The following is a 19,764-nucleotide window of genomic DNA, read 5'->3' as shown; positions in this document are numbered from 1 at the left end:
CCAACTTCCTCCAGAGGGTGGCCTTTTCTCTGGGAGGACAGCTGTCCTTAACATTTTACAAGAGCTTTGATGTGAACCTGGTGGCTTCCAACCTCAGGATGGATAGGAAGAAGGGTCACAGGGAGAGGAGAAAGTTATGTTTCCTCAAAAGAGAAGAAATTCATTCTGCTTTCCTGAGATGAACACCCTAAAAGAAGAGGGACAATGAGTGCTATGCTCAGTTCTCCTGCTCAGCCTAAGACTGGAAGGAAAACCAGGAGCCTGTGTCTGATGACAGACCTCAGTAACTTCATACTCTGTACAGCAGTTATACTTCATAGCTCAGAAGACACCCTCTCACACCCACACCCCACTCTACAGTGGGGGCCACAGGCTCAGAGAGGTTGAGCAATGTGCCCTAGAGAAAGTACATGGCAGAGCTGTTATTTGAATCTCATCTTTGACTTCCTGACCAGGCCTCTTTGCACCGTACTTGCTGCCTGTCCAATAAATGCTTGAATTTCTTTAAAGTACTTCTACGTACATCACCTTCCTCACAATCCATGGAGTATACAAGGAAGATATCCCTATTTTACAAATAGAACAACCAAGATACTCAAATAATTAAGGCACTTGATTGTGGTTGCCCGGGCAGGGTTCTCAACCCCTAGTCTGTAGTTATATACCAGACAGATAATACAAAGTCAGTGACACACAAAATCCAAAACACAAAGCCATGATGCTCACAGGGGAGCAGCAGAGTGATATCCTTCCTAACCTAAGCAGTTCTTTGTTTTCATTAATCAACATTCCCACAGAAAGGGCAAAGAGTCTTCCCTCCCCACCTTTCAGGATAGGTTTAAAGTAAAACTGCTGCTCTTTGCTGCTGCTTGAGATCTTCTGAGGTCCTACAAAAACATCTTTGGGAATGACAGCATTCAATTTTATACCTGTATCTAGCCTGTGGGGCATCTGAGTCAGTGACAAGGAGGGGAATATTCCAGGAGTTTCCTAATGATTAATGACCTCAGGAGTGGAGAGGTGCCAGGCCCAGCTGCTGTAAGCATCTGGTTAGTGAAGATTCACAGACTTCATCTCTTCCCTCTCAGGACCCACTTCCTCCAGAGGGACGGTAAGAGAGAGAGAGGTGGGGCATGTGAGATTTCCTGAGATCATGTTAAAGAATTCAGATAGCAAGAGGACAGATTTCCCCCGCTCCTACCCCCTTACCCCACAATAGAAGGTGGTAGCAGCTATTGCAGTGCTTCAGAACTAGGAGTTTTCATTTCTTACTTAACTGCCTCAGCCGCCCTGATCCTTTAAACTGTGGAGACTAGTCTAATCTGAAACACAAGTGAAAAGTCTCTTGATGGAAAGCAGTTTCAGAACTGCAGGGAACCTTGTTAGATGCAATAACAGCCTCCCAAAGGTCTGCCCAACACTCTCAGGTTTAAACCCCCTCTCAGACTACACCTCATCAGGGCTGGGTGGGATTACCCAGCCACTGCCTGAAACCTCTCTTCCATTGGAGAAATGTGCTCTGGTCTCTAGTGTAACTTCTTTTCAAAGTCTCTGAGAGGAAGTGGTCCAGGGCAAAATGTAGAGGAACCCACTGTCATCTGCAGAGCTTATGCTTACCTTCCATGATGGAGATGTGAACAGCTCTTCTGCGGGTCCTGGGGACACTGCTCAGCCTTGGGCCATGGGTTATGGAGGGACAGCTGCGGCTGGGAACCATCCCTGCTCTGAGGTTAAAGAAAAAGAGAACTTTGTTAATTCAGTGCACAGACAGATGTGGTCAGGACACAGAGTTGAGAAGTAGCTGCTAGAATTGTCTGGCTGTGTTAAGTTTTATTTATTTGTTTTAAAAAGGTCTTTAATACCTGCTTTTTGCCTTTAGTTCCCAGATCCCAATCGGAGACACTGCTTTAGATTTGTCTGTCACCTCACATGCCAGACCCACCTGCTTTAGTGCAGGAGTGGTACCACTGGTCTCTGGGCAGGTTGGTCAGGGAGTAGAGTCCCAACATAAGCAGTACTACAGAAAATGTGCCTGAAAACATATGGCAGCCTCTCTGACTTCTGACAGAGACTGCTGGTGGCAAGGATGTGCCATGTGAAGGTGGTAGTAATGCTCCCATTCCCAGAGATCAGGTTGCTTGGTGAACCCTAGCTATCTTGGCCAGTCATATTCTTTTTGCATGTTACTAGGTTTAGGAGATATACATGATGTACAGTTACACATAATGCAAGGATCTCAAAACTATTTTCGACCTAGTGTGATAGGGCTATGGGGCTATCCCTGGCTTTCGGTAATGGACTGATTCCAGAACTAAGGAAATCTTGCATTTTGGACATGTCCTCCATGGTCTGTGACCACCTTCAGGATTTGGGAGGACAGTAGAGAAGTACCCAGGATGTGGTACTGAGTACTATGCCATCCCTCAGGTTCCCTCAAGGACCAGAGATACCGGGGTCAGACTGTTCCCCATGCCTTTAGCTGAGATAGATCTCTTCACCTCCCTGCCGTGTTATCCTTCCCTTTTTGGAGCTTCTGGGATCTGAGCTGGAACTGGTTTGGGGGGAAGTCTGTGGCAGCCTACCTGTGTATTTCTGGTGGCTCCCGTTTGATCTTTGCACTTGACTCCATTACTTCCTTTGCAACTCGGCCACTATAAATAGTATAATAAAACAAGCAGCAAGGGATGAGATGGTATTCTCGCACTGCGCTCTTGTCTAAGGCGTCAGATACTTTTGATGAAGTGGGAGATGCCTTCTGGCCTAGCCCTTCCCAATGTTTAGGTCACTGAGAAAGGCTTGCTTGCTGGGTAAGTTCTAAGATGTCCTGACAGCTTATCTTAGAGAGCTCTCTATCTTGAGTCTTTGGGATTTCCCATTGTCCAGCATGTTCCAGAAATATTGCCAAAAAAAAGAGAAAGAAATCTTTAGACAGACATGAAAAGCATCACTGCCACAGTTCTTATTTCACTGCTGTTCTGAGGGCAGAAGAAGATACATATTTAAACCCTCCAGACAAACTGTGGCAGGGAAGGAAAGAAATAGAAGGACAGGAGACAGGAGAACTGGATGGAAACCTTGGGGTTTTCTGAAGGTTCCCAGTTTCTTTGTTTTCGAGGATAAGGACCACTGAGCCACTGTTCTCCAGAGAAGGGTCTGAAAATAGGTCCATAACAATTACTTACTGTCACTATTTACCTGTATCGGAACCGGCTCCCTTTAAAGAATAAATTGCTGCTGGACACTGTGCGGACTTGGCTTGACTTCTCCAGCCTGCAGCAAGGCAAAGTCCAGTGTGACAGATGGCCTGCAACTGCCTCACAGGCTAAGGCAGTGCATTCCCAGCTCCTTCCAGAGGCTACTTAAGGAAACTCTTAAGGAAAAGGCCCTTCACAGCCCGGCTTGTCTCTGACTCTCCTTCATGACCTGAGAGCTTCCCAAGAGTGCTTTATGGTGTTTACCAGGGGACTGAGATTAAATGTTAGGGATGGTGGTCTGGGGGAATAATAGAATGCCACTCATCGAACTTTGGGCCACTTGTTAGCAGTGTAACCTGGAGCAGATTTCTTTTTTTCTTGACTTTGGTGGTCTCATCTATAAAACGATGGACCTAGCTAGGACTATTTGACCTCAGGAGTCCCTTCCAGTCCTTGTATTTGATGATACATGTTCATTTCTGGGTAATTGTGGGTTGAGAAGAGAGTATGGGCTGCCCTTCCTATTTCATCCCCCTCCTGGAGAGTCATAAAGTACGTTCTATTAAAGACTCTGAGAAGTCTTGAGATGAACAAACTATGCTAACTTTAATATAGGTTCCATCAGTTATATGGACTTGTAAGTTATTTGGACAGTAAGCCTATTAACATCACTTTCAAGGCTGTTGTACGCAGTTAATGTGGAGGATCTGGAAGGCTGTGGGCACTGTCACATACCCTCTTAGGTGACTTCTCTGATCCCAGATGGCCCTCTCACACTTAGAAAAGGAAGCTGGACAGAACCGCCTAGAGTGAAGCCAGCCAAGACCTGATCAGCTTATAAGCCCTGAGGTGCCTGGAGTGCTGATCTGCACGGGAACCAATCTGGGTCTGAAACCTCTGCCGTGAGCAGGTCATCAGTATTTAGGGAGCTGTCCCCAAAATCCATGAATAGCAGTTCCTGGGAGATACCATCCCCACCCGTCTCAGGGTTCTGTGAGGCATTAAGTCTCCGTGTCTTGCCCAAGCATGTCCTTGAATTTGACCCGACTGCCTTCAAAGCGTGAGGCCAACGGCAGGGCCAGGAATCTGCACGTGAAAGGTGCTCAGGGTGATGCCAGAGTGGCTGCTGCTAAGACTTGGCACAGCTGGGGAGCTGACCCAGGCCAGAGGCTTTTAACACTTACTAAAGAACGTTAAGTAATCAGTGGAAAGATGAAAAACAGCCTGTTTCCAGTGAGGGTATTGGCAGGACTAGTTGGGTGGGGGGATTTATTAATGGAAAGACTCAGAAACTGAGTTTGGTCACAGGTACAGAAGCACAGTTCTGTTCCCATGACACAAATAGAAAAAAGTCTTCAGAAATAGTGCAGACATCTTTTCTTGGCTTTACTTGGACAGCTAGGGACTGAACAGGAGGGAAATTTGACCATGTAAAAGTCTTTTCTGTGTGTCTTCTTCATGAGATGAAAGAAGCCCACTCAGGTTATAATTCAGGCTGCCTGTTCAGCTCATCCCTGATCCTGGTATCAAGTGTACAGAGATTATGAAGCAATTCAGAAAGCCTGTCCAAGAAACAGCTCTGGGAGGCACCTGGGTGGCTCAGTGGGTTAAGCCTCTGCCTTCAGCTCGGTCATGATCTCAGGGTCCTGCGATCGAGCCCTACATTTGGCTCTCTGCTCAGCAGGGAGCCTGCTTCCCCCTCTCTCTTTCTGCCTGCTGTGCCTGCTTGTGATCTCTCTCTCTCTTTTTCTCTCTCTCCAAATAAATAAAAAAATAAAGAAAGACAGCTCTGGGACTGTGGCCCTAGAAGGGAAAAGGCCAGTTCTGCCAGCCAGCATCCCATAGCAGCCAGCATGCAGCAGAGTCTTTTCACTGGGAAGGAGAATGGTATCCTTTCCAGCTCAGAGTAGTTCTGCTCTCTTCAGGATCCTTGAGGTTACTGGAGGGAGAACTATGGCCTGTCAAAGGCAGAATATACCGCAGACTTTGTCTTAATGTTGTCCTGATTAAGATTCAGCTTATTAAAGTACAAATCATTACATTTTCTATTTTTAAAACCAGACCAAGGGTTTTAGTAAAACATACTTTATCTGACATCACCCCAGTTTCTTGATGGGCTGTTTCTTTGTTCCCTAATGCATTTATAACCACTTTCTTAATCAAAACAGCACAGAAGCCTCATATACTTTACAAATCCTGTGGTAATCAGAATTCTTGCCTTTGGCCCAAAGCTGGCTTTTCAGTAACAGACAAGTCCAGTCCTTGCTCCCCTTCCTGCTACCCCGCTCAGGTTCCTGGGCACTTGGTCTGTAACTGGCAGTACCTCTGGCAGTGACGCACCAGAAGGCCTGGCATCAGCCCCAGCTCAGCACCAGGCCATCCACTGGGGAGCAAGCCCCAGGGTCTTTCCAAGGCTTAGAGACATTTCTGGCCGGCCCTGCACCTGCTTCTTCCTGGAGCTGTCATATTCTGGGCCTCCTATGGCTCTGAATGGCTCCACACGGCTAGTATGATTCAAATCAGGTACCCAGGGGCTTTTTTAGGCCCAAGGCTTGCCCTGAAAAGACCTCCAAGTGCTTTGCACTGGGAGCTGTCCCAGGGACATCACAAGGTAGACCCCTTGGACATCTCTGCTGGAAACACATTCCTAGACCTCAACTCTGTCCCTCCAAGGAGTACAGACATCCAGAAAGGGGTCTGCATTTTATAAGGAAGCCCAGCCAAGTCCTCTTATGTCTCCTTTCTCAGTGTTTCTCAAACTTTCCTGCCCATCGTTAATCTGAAAAGTAGCTTTTATGACTCTCACTCTGATAAAGATAGTCCTCATCACATGTGTTCACTCACTTGTAGAAGGCTTGGTTCTCGATTCCACATTTCCAGAGGTGCTTGCAGGCTTCTGGAGTTGGAGCAAAATATGTGAGAATAATTTTCTTTTCCTACAAAAAATCCCACATAGAAACAGCTGAGTGTGGATGGAGAAGTGAAGGGTAAAATAGGCCAGGACATTGACCCCTGGACTGTCTAAGCCTACCCAGGACTGCAGGAAGAGATTTCAGATTGGGAAGGGGCTGCCTGGCAGCTGGCAGGTTGGAAGAGAAGGCCTTCAGGACCCAGTGGGGCAGAGCTCAGTTCAGTGAGTAAGTGCACCCCTGGCAGGTCCAGTACAGTAAGCATCAGCTGGCACAAACTGAAGCAAGACAGCTCTCCCCAGGGAAAATGCTACTTTCATCTGGAGTTTTTCTACTTCTTTTTGAAAGTTTATTATCTTCTTGGAATTTTCACAGAAAAGCAAAAGAATCTTGCATTGTCTGCATTTCCTGGAGGTATGGAACCTCTGGGCATCACCAGCATCCCTGAGGAATGCCCTGGGCTCCAGGGCCTAGCCATTTCTTCATCCCTTACCATCAGGTCTTGGCCTACCATTTGGGTGGCTTAGATACACCATTTTGGTTCAGTCCTGGCTTTCACAAACCATTCAATGCCCCAGCCCTCCCTTAAGAGAAAGAAGCCAGCACTCACCTCTTTCTGACTTACGTATAGATAGAAAGTCTTTCCTTCAAATTTCAGCTTGGTCACCTCATTCCTACAAGCACAAAGAGAGCACCTGTCACGTTGTTGTGGCTGCTTGTTCACAGCTAAGTCTTGTAGATGCACAGCCCACCCTGACTGGAAGGGGCTCCAGGCACAGACACAGTTTTAGCCAAAATTAGAACTGAAACAAGACAGCAGCGCAGGGGCCTTAGAGAACAGTTGCTGAAACAGTTCAATCCACAGTTTTCTGGTCAATCACACTATAATAATAGGGTGATAGGAGGATTTCGGGCTCATCAACAGTGGCTGTAAAAGGGAAACGTTTGCATGGGAAGTGAGTCTAGCTTGAGTGGTCCTGGGCCATTTCAGGATTTGGTTCATAAAAACAGGTGCATTATCTGGATGGGACTGTCAAATGTAAGATGCCACAGGTAGCTGATGAGGCCAAAGTTCAAGATACAGCGAATAATGAAAAACAATGCAACCAGGTTCTGAGGGAGTTGAGTCTTTCAGGTGACTGTGCCACTGGATGGAAAATGCACTTTAATGCAAACAAATGTCAAACGATCTCAGGGAGGGGCGGGGCAACATACCAAAGAGAGAGAACAGATTACATGAACAGTCATGCAGCGTACTGACCAGGAAAGGGGCTTAGGGGTTTTTGTAGAAAAATCCTTGAAGCCACCAGCCCAGTGAATGGCTGCAGTAAAAGAGGCAAACAGGATACTGGGGTACGTCACCCGCGGGACAGACACAAATCAGAAGAAGTGACATGGTTACTGTACATGGCACAGCTTAGACCTCACCTTCACATACTGCTCTCAGCCTTGGTTACACTTACAAAATGGAAAAATGACCAGGGTCTTAGGTGGATGTCCCTGAGAGCCAGAGAACTAGGCCTCAGCATCGGTCGACCACTCCTCACTTCTCTTCCATTTGCCTGACACAGCTGCCCTTTGGATCTTGAAGGCCCTTCCATCTCACCAGGGGTGGAGCCCTTATTTTGGTACCCAGCTGGGGTCCCCAAGGAGGTCAGACCATGCCTATCTGCCTCTACTTGACTTTCTTCCTCTTGGTAATCTCTAGGGGTATTTTCTCAATATCCTAGGAAGTAGCAGAAAGGTAGTGAGAACCATGTACCTAATTTACTACTGGCCAAAATTCAGGAGACAGAGGAAAGACACTTGTTTCCTAGAAATCATGGCTGGGTCAGGATGAGAGCTCATAATTTCTGACTTCCAGTTCTGAGCTAATCCAAGGATGCTGTATTCCTTATTTGAGTCCCTCCCAGTCAGTCAGTCTCTCTCATACACATTCAGAATACAGTAAATATTAGTTAATATGTAAACAAATACGCCGATCTTCCAGGCTTCAACAAGCAAGATAGGAAGGAAAGTAAGGAGCATTCTTTTGGAAGTGAGGTTAGGTTTACATCTATTTTTTTTAAAGTTGAGACAGTGAAAAAGAGACTTACTGAAGAAGTGGAATGTGAGAGAAGACAGAGAATGAAAAGTGTTCGGGACCATCAGGTGAGCATCAGGATTTCTGGATGGGGAAGAATACTTTGTACTGCAGGGCCCTGTAACAGGTGTGTTCTACTTTTTTCTAGCTACACATGCTTCTACCAGGGACGTCACAGCTACCCTGGTTGGAGTATAGGACAGGATCTGGGTCCTCTAAGCAGTAGCAGACCATCCAGTTATATCCAGGAAGCCAGTCCTCCTCACTGGAAGAGCAGTGGCCTGACCCTACTCATTATCTTTTTCTGAAAAGTATTTTGTTGGAAAAGAGACCCCAAACCCTCGCCATTATCATTCAGAGAGCACAGTGAGTGGGCCAACTTCAGAAGGCCTAGCAAAGTGCTGTTTTGGGGCATGCCCTGGTTACTCAGTGTGGCAATCTGCCTTGTGAAGTGGCCGTTTTCCTCGGGGACGGGTCCTGGCTGGTCATGTCGGCGGGGGCAGGAGGGGCAGTCTCATTAGCACCCTGGTTGATGCTCCTATTGCCAGTCTGCACAAGAGCAGCAGCGTTGGAAAGGCGGTGTTTATCCACAAGCTCAGTCAGGGAACTGAAGACACAAGAAGAGAGATGCCCTGCAGCACCCCTGGCAGAAAGCTCGCCAGGAAACAGCTTTGTCCTCAGATTCCCCATCAGCTCTTCTGGAGAAGGCAAAGGAACCAAGACAGGAGCAAGCTTTCCCAGCTGAGCTCTGATGGGCAAGGTAAGCCATTTTCCAAGCCCAGGGGAGGAGTAGACCAGCTTAGACTTGGCATTCTAAGGCCAAAAAGGTACAGAAATCACAGGGCCTTTAGTAGAATATACAGTGTTCTGATGAGGCTGAAAGATGTTTGCAGGCCAGAAAAAGGAGCTCCAGGAGAGCCGAAAGTCCACCAGTAAGGCAATCTGTGCTGCATCAGCTCCCAGAACCATCTAGAACAGATCCCAAACTGACATGGTAGAGAGGAAGCAGTTCAGATTAGCTTCAGCTGAGGGAATGGCTCTTACGTGCTAGAAATGGGAGTGGGGGGGGGGGGAGAATAGGGGATGTGACTCCTGGGGCCTGAAGACACCTGAGCCCTAAGAAAGGATAGGAGAGAGACTGAACAGCATCTGTGTGTGTGCAGACAGTGCCCACAGTGGGGGTCAACCTGAGGAGGGGGTTTTGCCAAAGCTGCAGCATAACTTCTATCTGCCCCAAGGGTGAGCCCCTCTTTCCTTAGGTCAGGGGGTAAGGGAATAAGCAGTTGTGTTCATGCTGTAGTCCTCAGTGAGGTATAGTCCCAAGGACAACAGTTCTCATAGGATCTCTGCTTCTTTAACATTGGCTCCAGCCCCGGGTCTCTCACCTTGCCCAGAAATCAACTCTCTACATTCTTTCTCTCTCTGGAGAGGCTGTTGGCTCTCAGGAACACCCCTTTGGAAGAACAGTATTCCTAGTTAGAGACCACTGCCTTGATCAGTTATCATTATGGATGCAAGGCTTTGAGGGCGCTCAGAACCATAACTGCCCAGTCACAGACAAAGGACATAGGAACCATAGCCCTCCCCAGCTGGTGATGTATGAAAAGCCCGTTTTGGAAATGAAGACACTCACCATTTAATGAAGTGGACCCTCTTGTTTCCTTGCAGAACAACAAACCCAAAAGGAGTGAAGGCCAGAAATGCAGCATTTCCTGACACATCCTGCAACACAGAAGGACCTCTCATCAGGGTGATGCAGGCATAGAGGTGAAAGGGTGAGAAATGCAGCTGTACATTGGTGACACAGGGTTAATATGTGGCAGTAGGTCACAGGGCGAAGAGCATTTGGAGGTAACAGGCAAGCTATTTACCTTCCCCAAGCCCCACGGCCCTTAGCTATAAGTTGTAACCAATCTGAGAAGGCTATTGAGAACATCCAGAGAAAATGGCACACCCTCCCACATTGCTGGTGGGTCACTTCAGGAAGCAGTTTGGAAGTTCTTCAAGTTGTTAAATATAGTTATTACATGACCCAGCATTGCATTTCTAGGTACCCAAGAAAACGGAAAACACATGTTCATATAGAAATTTGTACATGAATGTTCATAGCAGGATTATTTGTAACAGCCAAAAAGTGGGAATAATCCAAATGTGCATCAGCTGACAAATAAATACAGTGCGGTACATCCGTACAGTGGGCTGTTACTCAGCAGTAAAAAGGCATGAGCAGTGACACATGCTATCACATGGATGAACCTCAAAACCATTATGCTAAGTGAAAGAAGCCAGTTACAGAAGATCACATGTTATACGATTCCATGTATATGAAATGTCCAGAATAGGTAAATCCATAGAGACCAAAGATTACTGGTTGTCAGGGCTGTGGGAAAGGGGAGATGGGGAGTGACAGCTAATAGATGCAGAACTCTGTTACTAAGACTACTGAATTTCACACTTTAAAAGGATGAATTTTATGATATGTGAATTATACCTCAAAAAAGCTATTAGCAGAGAGAAAGAGAATGAATGGCAGTTATTAATATAATGGCCCTACACACCGTAGCTGCGGGAAATGTAAGAAGCAACCAGCTAAGTGGAATAGCCACCGTCAGTCTTACTGTGCCTGAACCATCAAAGAGGCCTCCTGGCCACTGGTCACTATTCGTTTGTCAATACCAGCCTTGAGGTTCTGAGAAAACCCAGGAGGGGGTACAGCTGAAGCTGTAGGTCATGGCTCCCTCACGTGGGAAAATGACCTCCCTGAGAGCCAGGCTGGGGTAGGGCACAGAAAGTAGGTTGACCGATTGTGCTCTCACAGGGGCCTCAGATGAAAGACTGTTCTCTTGGGGTGTGTGTGCAAGTGGCCAGAAAATTATCCCAGGATGCTGGTCAAATGTACATGTAGCCCATTGTCTGAGCCGTAGCTTACATGGTGCTGTGGGGTCAGAGTCAGGCACCTGGTGTGCGGCATTCAAGTGGGGGCTCTGGCTGTCAGGCTCTTCTAGTCTCTTCCACTTGCAGGGTTTGCCTCCCTGGCACACATCTTCAGCCTGATTAGGTCTAAGAATAAGAACAGTGGGGCCACTGCTGGGCCTTGTGAGCCTTGCCTCAAGGAAAATATGCAGTTTTGTCTTAAAAACTATCTCTTAGAGTCAGGGTTACAGGTGTGAGCCTCTGGGCCTAGTGAATGAACTATATGTTTTGCAAACAATTCCAATGAATCTGTTGCTTTTATTGTCCTTTCCTTAGGGTCTTTCGTGATTCTGAAGAATTCACACTTGGCCACAAGCATTGTGTCCTTCAACCCAGGGGCAGTAGCAAAAAGCTGTTTAAAAATAACCTAAATGGAGATACTGTGAAGCCATGGGGCTGATTGTCCTCCTGCCTGTCATCAGTGCTTAGTGATGGTTATTAATACCTGAGTGCCAGCGCCGCCCAAAGGCATGGTCCCTGGCAGTGGCACCAGTGCTAACCTAGCAGCCTGGCCTCTGGGAGTGGGGAGAATGCCTGGCAGACATGGGTGAGGGAGGGCAGCCTGCTTTGGATGGAGGGTGGGCACTGGGAGGCCCTCTGCTCACAGTGCAGGCAGGACCCAAGGAAGTCCAGAAACTGCACGTTCAGAAAGTGACTTGAGGGTAGAAACTTTACCTTACCTGTACTCAGAGAACAGGCCTGCAGGAAATGTTTATCTGATGAATGTGTAAGACAATGAGGTGGGCCAGAGGAGACAGGGGGAGTAGGAATGAACAAAAACAAGAGGGGAAGGCATCTTACAGTGTTCTGAGAGGAAGGCCTAGAAAGAATAGGTAGAGGGATGGAAAGGAAGGGTCAGTCAGCGGAAGACTGTGGGTGGCTAGAACTTATGGGTAAAGAGTAGGGAAGGGGAGCAGTGGAGTGGGCAGGGAGGCAGGGAAGGCCTTCTGTCTGCTCCTTGCACCACTGACCTCTGTGGGGAACAGCAGGACAAAAGAGTGCCTGCACTGTGACCACAGTGTCATGGGCCCCGTGTGGACCACTCAGGCCCATGTTCTGACTCTACCACTCACTGTCCGTGTGACCTCAGCTAGGTCCCATGCTTTCTCTGTGTTTCAGACTCCTTGTTGCAAAATTAGGGTTGATGATACTATGTACCTCTCAGGTTGTGCTTAACAGACTCCTGGGACATGCTAGTGGTTGTGTTAATATGAGTCTATTGAGCTTAATACCAAATACTTTTTTTTTTTTTTTTAAAGCTGGTGTTTGGGGCACCTGGGTGGCTCAGTTGTTAAGCGTCTGCCTTCGGCTTAGGTCATGATCCCAGGGTCCTGGGATTGAGCCCCACATGGGGTTCCCTGCTTCTCCCTCCCCCCACTCCCTCTGCTTGTGTTCCTTCTCTTGCTGTGTCTCTGTCAAATAAATAAATAAAATCTAAAATAAAATAAAAACTGTAGTGTTTACTGTTTTTCCTGATGTTGACAGATTTAAATATTGCTAGTTAGGAAATGAGGGATTGGAAGTTGGGGTAGAAAGGGAGAAGTCAGTCATTGTTAGGGTCCCATGGAGAAGGGGGATTTGGGCTCAAAGTGAAGTGGGCAAAAGGGGAAGGAGACAGAGGCTGTGACAGAGGTCTGTGAGAGTCGTTCCAGTGACAGGTGCCTCTGGCCACAGCACAGAGAAGAGCAGGTCCTCCCACAAGCTGGGCAGCACTGACTGGGCTATCTGTCGGCACTGTCATCTGCACTGTCCATACACCTCAGGGCTGGCCTCTGGGTGAAGGCAGGTGTTGGAGTTAAGGGGGAACAGCCTCTCTGGACCAGACTAGACTGGCTGATTTGGAACAGGACGCAAACTTGGAATAAACCCCAATTAGATACCACATCATTCAAGTAAGTAATAGTAGCACCTTGAGCAATCCCAGTCCAGTCTGTCACACAAAGAGATACTTTCTCCAAACTGTTTCCAATGCAACAGTTGTGGATGAAGGCGCCTGCAAAGCCAGGCACCTGGGAGTCCACAGGGGCAAGGGCAGCTGGAATGTTTGCCACTTGTCTCTTGCACGTGAGGAGCAGGACTTGTAATGATAGTGAGAAGCCTCACATCAGCACCAGCACAAAACCTAACAGGCAGCCATGCTGACACCTTCTCCAGAACCTTCCTGGTTTCTTCCATCTAACATGTGAGCCTGCCCTTGGGATTTGTGTGCAAAAGGACAAGTTATATGACAAAAAGAGAAAGAAATGAGGATGAGGAGAGAAGTGATACAGAAAGTAGTAACCTGTTCCTCAGATCTTCCATTCTATTAAGCCAAAGGTGGTCTTTCCTTTCCATCCCCTTCCTATCCTGATGAGATCAGTACCCACAAGACTGAGCATTAATGGATCTGAGAGGTGGAATAAAAACTCAAGTCTTAGGGGCCACACAGCATATATTACTAACCCCACTCTCACATCAGATAATGGTCTAAAATATTTAGTTCACTTCTATAGTTGTGAGGTACAAGATCTGTTTCCAATTCTTCATCCTTGTGGAAAGAGCTCATTTTTGGTTTAGGATGGTAACCCCGCTTCTTATTTGCTCTGTAACTTACTTAACTTCTCTGAACCTCAGTTTCTTCATTGTCAAATGAGGACCATAAGATATACTTAAAGAAATACTACTTCTGGGGCGCCTGAGTGGCTCAGTGGGTTAAGCCGCTGCCTTTGGCTCAGGTCATGATCTCAGGGTCCTGGGATCGAGTCCCGCATCGGGCTCTCTCCTCAGCAGGGAGCCTGCTTCCCTCTCTCTCTCTCTGCCTGCCTCTCCATCTACTTGTGATTTCTCTCTGTCAAATAAATAAATAAAATCTTTAAAAAAAAAAAAAAAAGAAAGAAAAAAGAAATACTACTTCTATGTGATTTTAGGGTGATGGCCTAAATGATTTATTGCCAGTCGTGGTTTTCCTTGGAGGGGGGCTGGATTTGCACAGAGTATTTCATATGTTCATGTGGAAACCACCATCAAACTCGACTGCGTCAGTTTGACATCATCAAAGGTCCACCTTAAGATGACCACTCTGCCCAGAAAAAGATTTTTGGAAATCACCGTACTGACTGGTTCTGAAAAGCACGGACATCTGGCCATCATTGCCCAGTCCCCACGGGTTCTACCTCTGGATACAGTGAAGTACTCTGTCTGCTTCCACCCCAGAGGACATCCTGGGTATGCCAGAGTCAGAACCCGGGTATTCTTTTAAGATAACCACTCCCCTCTCTGGAGCATGACTTCAACTAATTTGGTATGGGTGAATGAAACCTCTATTTTCAAAAACCTTAGGGAAGGGGTGCTTGGGCGGCTCAGTTGGTTAAGCATCTGACTCTTGATTTCAGCTTAGGTCATGACCTCAGGGTCATAGAGATTGGGCCCTGTGCCAGGCCCAGTGCCCGGTGGGGAGTCTGCTTGGGATTCTCTCTCCCTCTGCCTGTGGCCCTCCCTCTGCTCACATGCATGCTCTCTCTCCCTATCTAAAATAAATAAATAAATCTTTTACAAAAAAAAAAAAAGACCTTAGGGAAGATTACACATGCTCTTCTACATGTTTATGCCCATCCCTGAAAGCTCATCGCTAGGAACCTTTAGATTAAGTCAATCATGAAAATCACCCAGTTTCAATATACTTAAATACGGTCACAAGAAAGTAGAGTGGAAGTTAGGAGGCAACCCTGTAAGAGCCTTGGCGTCACCCCATTAAAGATCAGAAATTGAAAATTTGGCACATACTTACCATCTAAGTGGCTTTAGTCAAGTTCTTCATCTCAGCAGTAAACCTACCACTCTCCCCACAGTGCAGCCTGGAGCGGCCTGCCTGGGGATGAGGGCGAGTCATCACTGATCCTTCTTTTTTTTAAATTGCTGATTCTTTTTCTCTGAGGTCAGGGGCAACTTGTCAAGATGGGGAAGGGGGTGTATTTAGAAAGGAGCATAGGTGGCTGATTATGAAAGTTCAGAGGAATGACAATTCCTCTGAATGACAATTCAGAAGACCTAACCTAGATCTTCTGAAATCAGTTTTCTCCTGTATAGAACAGACATAAAGCCACTTAGTGAACTTACATTAAATTTTTCTGATGATTTCAGTGGTGCTATCAGTTCTCTCTATCAGAATTCATAGTGAGTCATCCTTTGTTCCTAAATAAATGCCATCTCCCCAGAAGAAAGACTAGAAATGGTAACTGAAAACGTACAGCATTGAGACCCAGGCAAGACTGGGTTTGAGTTCCTTATCAGTAACTCTGGACATGTTAGTTGGTCCCTCAGAAGCTCAGTGTTTTTTAGATTTTACTTATTTGAGAGAGAGCTTGAGAGAGAGATCACAAGCAGGGGAGTAGGTAGAGGGAGAAGCAGACTCCTTGCTAAGCTGGTGAAGAAACCTGGGATCATGACCTGATTCAAAGGCAGACGCTTAACCGCCTGAGCCACCTGTGCACCCAGGCTCCGTGTTCTTATCTCAAAATGAGGACAAGAACATGTTCTTGGCAGTGTTCTAAAGATTAAATGAGATAGTATATGTAAGTGCCTGGCATGTGCAAGCTCTCAATAAATGGCACTTTCATGACTCATCATAGGGCTGGGTACAGGATGGGTTACCTGTGATGGGTCTGACCACTCCATCAACCTCAGCAGGGCAAGAGGCCACAGTCTGGGCCTCCGGGAGATGCAGGACCAACAACCAGTCCCAGGGCCCCCTGGAAGGAACAAGATGGTAGCTCCTGAGGTTGGAGAGGTATCAGAGTTGGGAAGTAGATGCAGCTACTTACTGGGCTGCCAGTGGTTCGCTTCCAGCAGCTGTAGTCTTTGGAGATGGGGGCTGAAGGGTGATGCCAAGAGCTCAGGAGAGCTTGTGCAAGTTCAGAGCCTGGGTGTTCTTATAACATAGCCAGCTGCTGGAGCCCTCTGGCTGTCCCACCCAGAGCTGGTAGGATCTCTTCCTCGTCCCAGGGCCAGACAAGGACACTCTGGGCAGAGAGAAACCATCAGTGTGGACAAGAAGAACAGCAGCTTCTTAATCAGTCTAGGAGAACAGAGCTCCACTGAAGTGTTGTTCTACTCTCATTTAATTATCAAAACGATTTTTCTTCTTCTGTCCTCCCTAGGGCTGCATGCCCCAGATTCCCCGGGCCCAGTAATTGCCTCTCTGTTAATAGAAATCATCGGTATTTATTACACCGAGTGCTCCAGCTTATTTCAGCTCTCCTTGTAGCAACATTAAGGCGAGTGCTTGGGAGCATATCACCAAAGTAACCCTACTTAATGACAAGAGTAAATGCTCCCGAACTGTCCTTGCTCAGGAGGGCCGAGGAAACCACGATCTGGAGCCCAATGAGATGAGCTGAGGAGCCATATGTGGGGTCTGCAGCAGAGCCCTGACTCTGGGGGAGCAAGAAGTACAGGGCCTGGGAACAAGGGACTGGAAGAACAGTAAGATGACCGCTCCCACCTTCTCCTTAGAGGGAGTCTCCTGAGGGATTCTGTTCCCTACAGATACATAGCAGTGGGAAGTGGCTTGAGTTCAAATTCTTGGTCTACTACTCAGGGCGTTGTAAACTGTGGCCTCCCAGAGCTTTAATCTTCTACCTATAAAACTGGAAGAGTAAAATCCACCTCTCAGGGCTGGCGTGAGGATTAAATGAGAAGATAATGCAAAAGGATTCCAGTGGGCTTGCTGCCATAGAATGCATGCCACAAATTTGTCTTCTCTCCTTCCTTCTAGGAGTTGATGAAATGAGGTACTGGGCCTCATACAGTGCCTGGTATGAATAGGGGGTTCCTTTCTGCAGCCTCTTCAGCCTGTGTCCAATAATGGACAAACTCATCAAGGATGGGTCTGGGCCAAGAGCCTTACAGCCTCAGGTTCATGTGGATCTGGGCTAGACACCAGGCTGACTACCCCTGTAGCTTCCAGACCCACACAGGCAACAGCGGAGAATCCTTACCCACCTCCACTCAGTTGTGCTCAGGTTCACTGTCCACCATCTGGCTTGAAGGTGACCCGGCACCTTAGGATGAAGATCGCTATCTCTAGACAGCTGTGTCTTTTAAGGTCCTGAAGTGACTCAGCAGTTCGTGGAGCACAGTCACTGAATACCTTCTGTGTACTTTCACACAGATGAGGAAAGCAAGACTCAGGCCTACAAAGGCCTCAGAAAGCCGGAGATCAGAGCTGAAGATAGGCCAGCTGACTCTGAAGTTCTCTTCAGTCCTACGCAGTCTCCCTGTAGATAGTATCTGAGCAATTCATGGTTGGATCTGTCTGTCATGCAAGGGCATTTGCTAGTTCATTTGTAAATAACCATACATCAGTTTTTTGTTTTTGGTTTTGTTTTATTTTATTTTTTATTTTTATTTTTTGGTACTAACAGGAATGAATATATTTTCTGACAGCACTGGCCCCCAAGAACACAAGGGTTATCTGGCAGTGGGTTGTGCTTGTGGATAGGGGAACTGTGTGGGGTGGCAAAGGTGACCAGGGTTGCTAAGTGCCAGAATGTTCTCAAAGTTCATATTTGAAGTTTTAGCATCAAATCCTATGCAAGAACAAATAACTATCACCTCACCAAGAAGCCAAGGGAAATGCAACTCTACCCCTACATTACCATGTTCCTTGTTTTCTACTGTTCTTTTCTTTCTTTCTTTCTTTCTTTCTTTTTAAGATTTACTTATTTATTTGAGGAGGGGGCAGAGAGAGAGGGAGAGAACCTCAACAGACTCCTTGCTGAGCATGGAGCCTGAGATGGGGCTCAATCCCATGACTCTGAGATCACAACCTGAGCCGAAATCAAGAGTTGATCACTTAACTGTGCCACCGAGGTGCCCCTCTATTCTGTTCTTTTAATTTTTGCTGGAAACTTATGGTGTCCCCTCATTAGGGAGAAAAAAGATCAGTGTCCTCTCATTCCCATATGATACTGGCTCCCTCAGTTCAGATTGAGAATCTGCTTTACTGAAGGTACTGGTTTCCAGTAGTAGAGAGAGGCAAAAGTTGGAGAAACTGAGGCAGAGACCAGGAGTGTGAAAGCAACTGAGATGTGGAGGTGAAGTGGAGGGATACAGCCGCAGAGAGAGGGGAAGAAGCCATGTCTCTCCACTGCTGTCCACAGTGACTGTGGCTGCTTGAGCTCTTCACCAAAATGCCAGACACACGCTAGCAATTACAGAGGTTTCCCCTGGGCAGAGCCTCCCGGGCTGGTTCCCCGTCTCACCCTCCCCAGTGCATAAAGGAATTAAATGCGACTCGGGGCAGTTCCAGTTCCTCGCAGTGGCTTAACGCTGCGGCAGTCAATAAAGCCCGCTTTTGGAAAGAAACGAGATTACAGATTACAGGTCAGGGAAGGGTGGGCAGTCCCAGGGCGGTGTCTGATCATTCCCTGTGGGGGGCCTTCCCCATTCCTCGCTTAGTTTCCACGAAATTACCTACTGCTGCCAAAGTGGGTCCCCGGCTTTGGGTTTGTTATTTAGATTGACTTGGCCTCGGACCCTCTGAGGTTGATGTGCCACCACAAAATTATGCAGTGTGGAAGCCAGAAGGTTTTTCTCTGGCCTCTGTCACTGAAAGAGCCGGCTAACCACATCCTGAAGGTGGAAGGTGTAGGCACATGCTCCTTCCCTGCCTGTCACCCTTTGGAGAAGGCAAGGCAAGGTCAGTGCAGTCTCCCAACAATGGGGGTCTTACCTTACACGGGTGAGGGTCCACTCCATAGGTCTCCAACGTCTGTGCTTTTCTTAAAAAGTTCAGCTCTGATGTTGCTGGTGTTTGACCACTGGAATAAAGAAAATGAGATGATTTCAGGGTTTCTTGTTCTCATAGACCCCCCTGAGGTAAACTCCCCATGAAGAAGCTTTCAGGGGCTGGCTCAGTCAGTTAAGTGTCTGACTCTTGATTTCAGCTCAGGTCATGAACTTGTGAGATCAAGCCCTGTGTTGGGCTCTGTGCTCAGCGAGGAGTCTGCCTGAAAGATTCCTGGCCTCTGTGCCTGCCTACTGAGCTCACTCAGGCTTTTTTTCTTTAAAAAGTAAATAAATATTTATTTATTTATTCCAGGGTAAGTCTTACACTCCAGTTTTTCCATAGAGGGTGCTCCCTGCCCTGTTCAGGACCAACTTCCAAGACTCCTGTCTAGTGTAAAAAAACTCAGATGTCTTCAGACCGAGGCTGACTACATAATGAATGCCGTGGGACGAGTGCAGACAGGAGGGAGTGGTGGGGACTATGGCAGACTGGAGAGGGCTACCTCATTGAATGAGGGCAGTTGCTCCTGAGCTCCAAGACTAGTCCTGTGGGAATGCAAAGCCCAGCGCTACTAGAGGTTAAAAGCACTGCTTTTAGAAGGGAAGTCAGAGATACTGGTTTTTTATGTGCTATTTCACAATTTCAAGTACTACGGGAACAAACAAAACACACTTGCAGGCTGGCTGCAGGCCATGGGTTTCTTGTCTATGATCTGATCTTGACTGGAATGCATAGGAAGGGCTTCTATATCTTGCTGTGGCTGCCACCCCTTTTCCTTTACCAAAAGGGAACATGGGAATGGAGGGTGAAGAGACAGCAGGAGACAATGCTGAGCTC

General features: G+C 47.3%; 1 protein-coding gene and 1 long non-coding RNA gene across 7 annotated transcripts in view; one reads left to right on the top strand and one right to left on the bottom strand.

Moving 5' to 3' along the window:
- Nucleotides 1–19,764, bottom strand: part of FRMD5 (FERM domain containing 5) — a 310,983-nt gene that overhangs the window by 8,395 nt on the left and 282,824 nt on the right. For 4 of the 6 annotated variants that reach the window (XM_082735296.1, XM_082735297.1, XM_082735294.1 and 1 more), the window contains exons 7-13: nt 18,871–18,958; nt 9,820–9,908; nt 6,714–6,777; nt 6,039–6,130; nt 3,196–3,270; nt 2,583–2,651; nt 1,618–1,724 (exon numbers count right to left, since the gene is read on the bottom strand). In XM_082735296.1, the coding sequence (XP_082591422.1) occupies nt 1,618–1,724; nt 2,583–2,651; nt 3,196–3,270; nt 6,039–6,130; nt 6,714–6,777; nt 9,820–9,908; nt 18,871–18,958 (584 nt within the window). Of the gene's footprint in view, nt 1–1,617; nt 1,725–2,582; nt 2,652–3,195; nt 3,271–6,038; nt 6,131–6,713; nt 6,778–7,364; nt 7,452–9,819; nt 9,909–18,870; nt 18,959–19,764 lie in introns of all 6 variants that reach the window. The other 2 variants (XM_082735299.1, XM_082735295.1) reach the window with 2 other exon arrangements.
- On the top strand, nt 7,314–12,610 carry LOC309867072. The gene is made up of 3 exons (XR_014312971.1): nt 7,314–8,946; nt 9,855–9,961; nt 11,436–12,610. It is a non-coding gene; the product is annotated as an uncharacterized lncRNA (long non-coding RNA).

The sequence above is a fragment of the Mustela nivalis genome (assembly GCF_964662115.1).
Source record: "Mustela nivalis genome assembly, chromosome: 6".
Lineage (NCBI taxonomy): Eukaryota > Metazoa > Chordata > Mammalia > Carnivora > Mustelidae > Mustela > Mustela nivalis.
The sequence above is the reverse complement of the archived record's forward strand: the minus strand, read 5'-3'. Positions and strand labels throughout refer to the sequence as shown.